Raw genomic sequence first — 10,134 nt, 5'->3', positions numbered from 1 at the left:
CGTGAACACTTGACCCTAGCTCACATTAGCTCTTGACTTCTTATACCCCAGTTTCTTATGGAAATTAAAGCCCTTAAAACATCTCAGTATCATAGTTATCAGAACTCTTAAAACTCTTCCATTCCCTGCAGGTCAACACAGTTCTGGCAGGAACTAACGTCTCGTGCAGGTTTTTCTTGATGTGGTTTCTCACCAGAGTGAGTAACAGCTCAGGAAACATGGCGCCGTTATCTATGTTTGACTGCACACTGATAGTTTGATAACATCCCAGTGATATGATTGTTATGGTTGTGAATTACAGGAAATGACTCAACATGAAGAGCTGATGACTGCATTTTGTTTGGATATTTACCAAAGAGTAGGACAGGACAAATAAAACTGCACTAAAGGAATACTCTTGCATAAAAAAACTCATCACTGAGTCACAAACTACCAAACTGCTGCTCCTCGTGAACTAATTTGTTTGCCCTATTTTTGCTACTAAACTGAGAGCAGCACCTTAATGAACGTTGAATAACTTGTGAACATCCTGCCTTCGTCCGTCCTCCTCCTCTACATAAAAAGAGGAGGGGTTGGAGGGCAGGGATCAACTCTGGAGACTCTTCAGACTGAACCCGAGGACTCAGCAGTCAGTGCTGGAGAGGAGGGAGCCGCCAGATAAACTCTGGTTCACAAGATCTGGAGACTTTTTTTTAAAGGAAACTTTGGCACTGATGACTGAGAGGACGGCCGCTGGTGGAGATGAGTGGAGTGTTACAGCTGGACCAACATCCCTGCTTTGGGAGCCTTTTACTGTCCTGAGCGTCTGAGAGTTACTGGGGAACTTTGATCTGAGAGGCACAAATATTGGAGGATAACTACCTCCGTTTGGAGTTAGGTAAGTTGGAACTTAAAGAGCAGCAACTGGAGAGCAATATGTGACTAATTTAGGGAGTTTAATAGAATGACAAAAAAAAAAAAAAACTACAAAAAGAAAGAAAGAAAGAAGCTAGGTCATATACAAGGTTTTTAAAGTGTTCTTTGGTTCCTCCTCTTAAAAACTTTACCAGTCTCCCCTCAACATGTCAAAAATAATATAATATGAACTTATTTTCTTGCCAGTTTAACCAATAAATCCTTCCTCCAGCATGTCCACTATGTATATATGCAAAAAAAACCACTTATAAAGTTCTTATAAATAAAATTACAGCATCTATACTTCCCCCCTTATTCATAAACGATGCAGGAAAATTAGGATTATTTCCAATCTAGCTGCAAGATTCACTCAGGTTAACAGTTTGGAAACAGCCTTAACAAACATTCAAGAGATACAACTTTGACCAAGACACATTATTGAGTGGAATCAGACTTTAAAATTTTCCATTGGGCACTGCCAAGAAAGCCTGAAAATAAATAGACTCTGTCCTCACCTCCAGCTAAAATAAAAGTTTCAATGTATTTCCACTTTTCTGATCCCTGCGACCTTTCCCCATTCCTCTAATTGTTTTTTTTTCAGTCCCAGAACTAATGTAAAAATGGCCATGCAGGGTGGATGTGTGGTTCAGTTTATATAAAGATGACTGGCAGCTAAATGAGCTGAATTCATAATAAATCCTAGTGTGCAGCAGGAGCATAGACAGTGATTTTGTTTGGTTTCATGTGGTTATAATATCCCCGCACTCACTTTCTTGCAATTTGTGTACCAGGCCCACGAAGAGAGGACTACTACAGGGACGTTTTGTTGGATAAAAGCCATTTACAGACTCCAGGATGAAGACTCACCTCCTCTGCTTGGAGTTTCTCCTCTTGGCGGCTCACGTTCTCGTGTCCAGTGGGCAGACAGAGCCGAAGAAACAAGTTCCCTCGAACCCTCTGACGGCCACCCAGAGGCTCGGGCTGGTGGAGAGGGACGTTCAGGGTCCGGTGAGGCCCAACATCACCATGCCCCGCCGCCGCCTGCCTCCCATGTGCACGGGACCCACGGAGATCCGAGACACCTTCAAGTACATCAACACCGTGGTGTCCTGCCTGGTGTTTGTCGTCGGTATTATCGGCAACTCCACCCTTCTGAGGATCATCTATAAGAACAAGTGCATGAGAAACGGGCCGAACATACTGATCGCCAGCCTGGCACTGGGGGACCTGCTGCACGTCATCATCGGCATTCCCATTAACGTTTACAAGGTGAGGCAGAGCATGGTAGCAATGCAAACTCCTTTTGCTTTACAGATAGTTTCTTCCCCATCCATGTTAACCCTCCTGTTATCCTTATTTACGGGCACCAAAACATATTGTTCTCTTGTCTGAAAAAAATCCAAAAATTCAGCAAAAAAAAAATAAAAAATCCCCAAATTTATAAAAATTTGCAAAATCTTCAGGAAGAAAATTCCAAAATATTCCTTAAAAGTTTCCCTTAAAAGTTTTTTTTTTTTTTTTTAAATCACCAAATTTGGCAAGAATTAAAGATTTTAAAAATTTAAAAAAAACTTAAATATTTTCAAAAAATGAATAAAAATCTTACCAAAAAATCCTAAAAATATCTAAAGTGATTCCATATATATCAATAAAAGTTCAAATATTTTCTTTAAGAACATTCGGAAAAAAATCAACCAAAATCCAGCGAAATTCACTGGATTTTGGTTGATTTTTTTCTGAATATTCTTAAAGAAACATTTTTTGTAACATTTCTTTTTTTCCACCAAAAAAAAAATCAAAAATTTCCCAAAAATGTTGAAAATGTGGAAGTTTTCACTGTGAGAATATTTTTTTCCCCCACATTTTCAAACTTTAAAACGGGTCAATTTGACCCGCAGGACGACACGAGGGTTAAGTTCACTGCAATAACTCCGTAAGGTCATATAGACATATTTTGCTTCACACAAGACTTCAAGCACACGCCCATCCCTCGCACACACAACAGCAAGGAGGCTTTGAGCAGGTTTAACTGTTATTACTCTGCTGGATTCTGAGCCCTTCTATATCCCCCTATGTCTCTGCCATGTTATTATCTGTTGGGCTCATTTTGTGTGAGAGAAAGAAAGAAAGAAAGAAAAGAGAGAGAGAGGACCGGAGTATCAGTATATTTAGGTAAGGGGGCAAGCATGCTAAAACAACTGGTCACAGCTGCATACCAGAAAAGAGACAGGAAGGACTGGGCGGTGTGGAGCGTTACAGGGTCACGTATGATTCAAGCAGATTACACTCACATTCCAGTCACCCATCCAAAGAAGGCATGAAGGATCTCATATTATACAGGTTTAGCAGAGTTTACTTGTTCTCTGTAGGAGCGTCTATACCTCACTGTATGCCTGGAGGTCAAAGCGAGGCACTGAGGCCCCTCTGTGTTTGTAAAGAAAAGCCCAAAATGCTAAACCTGACAAGAAGAGATAGGAAAAAAACAGGTCTGGTTGTTCACAGAAACCGATAAGTTCAGGTTCACGCATATCTGGTCTGCGCGGGATGCCTGAGGCTCCGAGAAACATTGTGGAGCCAGACAATTTGCTTCACTTCCTACCATGGTTTAACTCTGTCATCAGCTCTTTCTGTCTCCCTGCAGCTCCTGGCCGAGGATTGGCCGTTCGGTGTGACTCTGTGCAAACTGGTGCCATTTGTCCAGAAATCCTCGGTGGGGATCACAGTGTTGAGTCTGTGCGCTTTGAGTATCGACAGGTAAACAGACCGTCCAAGCTCACACTTACTGTCACGAGCACTTCTTTCATCTCCTCACCTTGTAGTTAGGAATTAGAGAAACAATGTCAGAGGAATAACATTTGACACGACATTTGACCTCACTACCACAGACTGAGTTTAGCTTTTCTACTAACTATATTCTGAGCTACATCCATATTCACAACTGTTGTGCTACTTTTTACCTGCTTAGGCCTTTGGGGTTAAAAAGAATTAAATACAGTTAGTTCGACCTAGTTGAGAGTTCTGTTTAGGTTTTTGATATAAAATGTAAACTTTGTAGGCGTAGATTTCCGGGGATGCAAAATGGTGCATAAAAATTAACCACAATGCTTTAAATGAAGAGTCTGACGTTCAAAATTTTTATGTGTCTCACTAAATGTTTGAAATGTACAACCAGGGTTAAATTTACTGTCAATCATGACACTCAAAAAAGAGGAGTTTTTACAATTTGGAAAATACACTCCTGTCTGTATTAGCTTAGCATTATTAGCTATAGTATTAGCTTTGCACAAACACTGGGAGCAGGGCTGAATAGCATGGCTCTGTTGAAAGATTATAAAGAAATTCACGCTTTATATCTTGTCTGTTTAACACCTTTTGATTTAGAGATGCTAAATTAAGCTAACTAGCTTCATGCTCCAGCTACTTAGCTGGATTTAGCTTCTCTAGCATCTCTGGATGGTGACACCCAGATGAACCAGGAAAACCATCTTTCTCAGCAAATAATTCCCAACATGTCAACCTACTTCTTGAACTAATTTACTGGATTATGAACTTCACATGTGATGGATCTTCCAGGTATCGAGCCGTGGCCTCGTGGAGTCGTATCAAAGGGATCGGAGTTCCAAAATGGATGGCTATCGAGATTGCTCTCATCTGGATATTATCCATCATCCTGGCAGTGCCAGAGGCAATAGCCTTCGACATGATCACAATGGACTACAAAGGAGAACACCTGAGAATCTGCCTGCTGCACCCGATGCAGAAAACCGACTTCATGAGGGTGAGCTGTAACAAATCACCGACCTGCGGAGGCCAATATTTCAGTGTGCAGGAAAATAGTGTATGTTGATACAGCTGTGTACGCTACAAACATGCACATGGACTTAATAAATAATAAATCCTGACATGTGCAGACAGCCAGAGGTGCAGCTATGCAGACTTTATGTGAAGATACATTATAAATGCATACTTTAGGGGTGAGCAAGAGTTTACAGAAAATGGAACATTGTCAGAAATAAAATAAATAAATTACAGGAGTCCGACTACATCTCTCCTGGGTGACAGAGAAAACCGCAGTGCCTGCATGTGTGAATACAAATGCTTCTGTGTTCTTCCATTCCATTCCACCTTAAACAACAAAAAAGAGCCGCTTTAATTCCACTGAGCTCTTTTGATGAACTGTTTTAGAAGCACGTCGACAAGAACTTGAAACAGACGCTGGGAGTGTCTAGGTCAGTCTGCGGATATACTTTAAATCTGCTGCTGACATGCTTCACCTTTAACTCAGGTGCTCCAGCACAGATGTTTGTGCGTAATCCAAGGCCGTTCTCCTGTGTTTTTTCTGTATAGTTTTACAAATCAGCAAAGGACTGGTGGCTGTTCGGTGCATATTTCTGCCTGCCATTGGCGTGCACTGCTATTTTCTACACCCTGATGACCTGTGAGATGCTGAGGAAGAAGAACGGAGTGCAGATTGCTCTCAGTGACCATCTCAAACAGGTTAGATGACCACTTTCAACTTATTTGCAATTAATTACTGACGACGATCATTTTATGGATTTAGAGTTAAAGTCAGAATTTAACTAAATGAACCTTTCTTCTGCACTTTTCCCAGATTCACATCAAAGCAGTAAAAAATAGAATTCTTTTCAGTAACTGACATTAAATAAGCGTAATTCCAGACTCACACTCTCCACTTCATTTAATTAGATTTATGATGACAGATTTTTTGAGTTTTAGGGTACAAATGTGCCTCCAGTGATCTATAACTTCTTTATGGGCGAAATTTGACCGCAGCTATTTCTGTGATTTATTTGTTTGCTCATGTTCAGCGGAGGGAGGTAGCCAAGACAGTGTTTTGTCTGGTTCTGGTCTTCGCTCTGTGCTGGCTGCCTCTCCACCTCAGCCGCATCCTCAAGCTCACCATCTACGATGAAAAAGATCCGAACCGCTGCGAACTGCTCAGGTAGGGAAGGAAATACTTATCTGACAGGGAAGACAAGACAATTTGGTAGAAAAATGGCTCGTCCCTCGGGAAAGAGGCGGAGCGCTTATGTGTCTCTGTCAACCTTTCAGTTTCTTTTTGGTGTTGGACTACATCGGCATCAACATGGCGTCGGTCAACTCGTGCATCAACCCGATTGCCCTCTACATGGTCAGCAAGCGCTTCAAGAGCTGCTTCAGGGTAAGATGCAACTCACTTCAGGAAATAAGCTCGACATGTTAGTAAATGTGTCCTTTATTTTCTGTGCTAAGCTAACAGGATGCTGGCTTTAGCTTCACAGGCACAAGAGTGGAATTATATTATGAACTATTAATAATCTGACTGATGACCACCATGCATTGGCCATAAATGTCTAAATTTCTGTCTCAAAAACACAAACTCCAACACAAAACCTCATTGAAATGCCTTCTTCATTTATGTTTGACATGTGTTTGAACAAAAGAAACTTTTCAGCATTTCTCGTTTAATGTTGACAGACTTGTGACATGTGACCAATCAGAGAGCGCTTCAGGCAGGACATTTCTTAAGACCACAGAGTTGTGACTGCAGACAGAGCGGCGGCTGCATTAGAGCCAAAATGGCACATTTTACTGTTCATTTATTTGGAATCTGATCAAAAAAAAAAAAAGCAACAGCACTAATTGCGAAACATGCTTAAGATCAGATAAGGTCAGGTTGATAACTGGTCGACCCCCAATCAAAAGGTCAGAGGTCAAGTCTCAGCTCTGAACAACAGCTTCTAAACTCAACTTATGTGAAGAATAAAGGATTTCACTGTGCTGTTATGAGTAAGTGATTAGTAAAACAGTTTTTTCTTTAACCCCTTATGGAGCAAGTGATCATATTTGGCAACTTCCACACACATTAAATATCTGCCTCTCAGTGAGGTTAAGAAGCATGTGGTTTTCACCGAGCCAGTCTTCGAAGATCACTCTACATTACAGAACACGATATCGTGGCATTTGACCAATCAGGAGAGCCCTGGAACATTTCAAACTTTCTCTTTTCTCCGAAGTTGGAAAAAGACGGACTTGTGGCTCGGTCCTCTTCCATATTTTCGGTTGAAACGTCAAAACTAACCATGGTTTATTGATGAAGCGCACACATTTTATAGTTGAGTAGTTGTGCTAAGTGATGATATATACATTTCTTGGAATGTTTTTTTTTTTTTTTACCACTGATGGGCAAGGAACCATATATGGTAACTTCATTGACCTTGAATTTCAATGTGAAAATTAAAAATTGTGAAAAATGTCACAAAAGTAAAAAAAAAAAAAAAAAAAGGTCTTATGTCCTCCAATAACACTCTAGGGTTGAAAAAAAGTATTTCAATGATTGCCCTTCAAACGGTTAAAAATAAAAGCCACTGATTTCGTTTTTCCCTTTTATCCACCTGCAAGCATCAGCTTAACAATACTGCACAAGCATCATAGATGAGATAGTTGAAAAGAAAACCAAGTTGTTGAATTTATAAGAGCGTAAAAACAAGAGAATTAGGTTTTCCTCTTTTGTCCCAGCCTGTGTATTACATTTCCCTCATCACTTTTCTTTCCTCTCCAGTCCTGTCTGTGCTGCTGGTGCCTGCCGGCGGAGATGCTAATGGACGAAAAGCAGTCGTGCATGAAGCTTAAAGTCACCGACCGAGCCTCCGAACAGAGCCACTCCCGAATGACCAACAAGTCCTCTACAGCCTGAGGAGAGGCTCGAAGTGAGAAAAGAGATAGAAGGACATAAAAAAACTATATATTTTTCTGATGTATGACTAAAAGAGGATGAGGGCCCTTTTCTGCCTCATCTCCATCATATGAAGTGTCCGTCAGCTCTTTGCAGATGGAAAACAGCCCTCACAGAAACTCATTCCAACCCAAGCGCTGCATGTTCTCCCCGTACGACGAGCCGTGAGCATCGGCGCACTTCAATAAGCTGTTTTCTTGGATAACAAGTGTGAGATGTGTGAAGAGAAAAAAGACAAACTGTAAATAAGCATCAAATGTGGAGAGCTGAGCTGGGGCAGAGTTCAGCAGTGTTGTGTTAAACTGGGGGGTTGAGGGTTGATTACCAAAGACAGCCTGTCAGGCACCGCAGCCTGAATCATGAATGTTACTTTGACGCTATGGATCTTGTGTTAAGCTCTGCGTTTTATGGACAATATTGGAGTGTTGTTACATGTTGCAAATACACACTGCAGCGGCTTGGAAAAGGTTCAGAAGCAACTAATGCTCTTGTTTTTTGTCGTTTGCGTGTAAAATGTATGAATGTGTCGAGCATTCCGCATGCTTTTGCATACTTTATCACATTAATATTTTTAAAAGCGTTGTCTCTTTGTGTTTTCCCACTAGTTATTGAACTACTGATGTTTGTTTCTAGCTGCGTGACCACCAGCTGTTGTATTATATTGTTCAGTACTGGGCCTGTTACTGAGGTCTTGTTTTATGACTGTATTTGCTACTCATTATCTTAATTGGACTCATTCCCTCAACTGGTTTCATAAGAGGTAGTTTTTCTTTCATCGAGTGAAGTAAATAAATTGAAAAATCAGAAAGTAGTCAGTTGTTTGTGTGTTTTTAAAAATTTTTTTCGAGAAAAGCAGTGATTTTCCAGCTATTATGGGATCAGACACACCACCGCTGTTATTTACGACTGTGAACATTTAGGTTTGCCTTTTATGGCTCTGACTGTATACTGCGTTTGTGTGTGTGTGTGTGTGTGTGTGTGTGTGTGTGTGTGTGTGTGTGTGTGTGTGTGTATGTGTTTGCGCGTGTGATCTTGATAAGTGTGACAGCAGGCGGCATCATGTGATGGTGAAAGCTAACAGAGAACATCACTGTGATCTCTCTGTTTTTCTCTCCAAAAAACACACAGCTCTGACCTGGGAATGTTGCTCCAGGCTAAACCAGTGTCACGCATGTCACATTAGCTGTCAAAGAAGCTCTCTGTCCTGTGATCTCTCAGTAGCGTCTCCTCATCCCATTTCTTCATCCATTCTCCTTCACTGTCTTCTCCTTTCTGTTTGTTTTTCCTTTTTTTTTTTTTTTACCTAATTTCCCTTGCTTTTCTCCCTGCATTCCTGTCTCAGCTCCTCCCTGTAACCTCTGTGCCTCTGTACTTCCAGCATGTCTTCAAACAATCCACTGTGGTTTGACATTAAATGAAACCCACCGGAGCAGTTAGCAGACCTAATTGAAAGAAATTACATTCAGTGCATTCCTCTCCAAACTCTTATTTTCGGCTCTCAACAGAAGTTAAACTGATGTATGTGGATCCTGTTGGCCCTCTACTGAAATGCTGAATTTCTTCCAAGATCAGTGCAACAAAAACAAAGAAAAAGTCACAAAAAGTTGCAAAGAAATTGTATTGTGTTCAGTGAGCTACTTACTTGAGAGTTTAGACATTAAAATGTTATTAAACTCAAGGTCAATTTCAAATCTCGTATTTTTCCTCACAAAACTAGTGCTTAAAATTAAACTCATTTATTGGTCCACAAAGTATTCATTACAAAGCAGTAAGAACAGCTGCAATCTATCGCAGAGTTTATGTGAGCACTTAACAGATTCTGTGTGCTACTAGACTTTTTGATACAATGCTCGATACAACTCTCATATCTGGGATCAAAAATAACACTTTCCTACCTCAGGCTCTTTGCTTGACCAGACAGAATAACTTTTTGTGCTAATGGACGGAAATCCACAGATATTTTCCCAGCAATGCTTTTGAGCTCCTCCTCTGGGATCCCCAGACATTCCTACATCAGATGAGATATGTAATGTTAGAGTCAGATGAGATATGGAACATGCCTGGAAAACCTCCAAAGGAAGGCGTCCTAATCAGATGCTTGAACAAATTCGGCTTGATTCTTTTCTTTTAAGAGTTATTTTGTTGGCCTGTTTTCCTTTATCATATTACACAATGGAAAGAGAGACAAGAACATGGGGAGAAGAGAGAGGGAATGACATGCAGTAAATGGCCATGGGTCGGAGTCGGACTCATGACCACTGCGTCGGGGACTACAGCCCTTGTTTATGGGTCGCCCACTCAACCTGCTGAGCCACAGGGGCACCCTTGGCTTGATTCTTTTGGCGTGAAGGAGCAGCGACTCTACGCTGAGCTCCCTTCCGATAGCTCAGCTCCTCATCCTGTCTGTGAAAGTCCTTTCACACAGGATGCGGTACGTGCTGCACTTGCTGCAGGGCAACGTCACCATCCTCTCAACCGGGAAGCTTTTAGTTTGTTTCAAACAC

General features: G+C 41.1%; 1 protein-coding gene across 1 annotated transcript; it reads left to right on the top strand.

Annotated features, from left to right (window-relative positions):
* Window positions 1-613: 613 nt before the first annotated feature.
* ednrba (endothelin receptor Ba) lies at window positions 614-8,441 on the top strand. The gene is made up of 8 exons (XM_023298223.3): window positions 614-877; window positions 1,686-2,163; window positions 3,536-3,648; window positions 4,468-4,672; window positions 5,242-5,391; window positions 5,724-5,857; window positions 5,968-6,076; window positions 7,457-8,441. Exons 2-8 carry the CDS (start codon window positions 1,750-1,752, stop codon window positions 7,589-7,591), a joined length of 1,260 nt encoding a protein of 419 aa, XP_023153991.1. The 5' UTR covers window positions 614-877; window positions 1,686-1,749; the 3' UTR covers window positions 7,592-8,441.
* Window positions 8,442-10,134: the final 1,693 nt, after the last annotated feature.

This window comes from Amphiprion ocellaris, chromosome 10, assembly GCF_022539595.1.
Source record: "Amphiprion ocellaris isolate individual 3 ecotype Okinawa chromosome 10, ASM2253959v1, whole genome shotgun sequence".
Classification (NCBI taxonomy): Eukaryota; Metazoa; Chordata; class Actinopteri; family Pomacentridae; genus Amphiprion; species Amphiprion ocellaris.
Note: the sequence above shows the minus strand (reverse complement) of the source record. Positions and strands in the feature narration are given on the sequence as shown.

What these genes read in the sequence shown, in the direction of transcription:
- ednrba (XM_023298223.3), top strand. Translation starts at nt 1,750, where the DNA reads ATGAAGACTCACCTCCTCTGCTTGGAGTTTCTCCTCTTGGCGGCTCAC. An exon ending in TTCCCATTAACGTTTACAAG is followed by an intron (nt 2,164 to 3,535) that starts GTGAGGCAGAGC and finishes GTCTCCCTGCAG; the next exon opens with CTCCTGGCCGAGGATTGGCC. An exon ending in AACCGCTGCGAACTGCTCAG is followed by an intron (nt 5,858 to 5,967) that starts GTAGGGAAGGAA and finishes TCAACCTTTCAG; the next exon opens with TTTCTTTTTGGTGTTGGACT.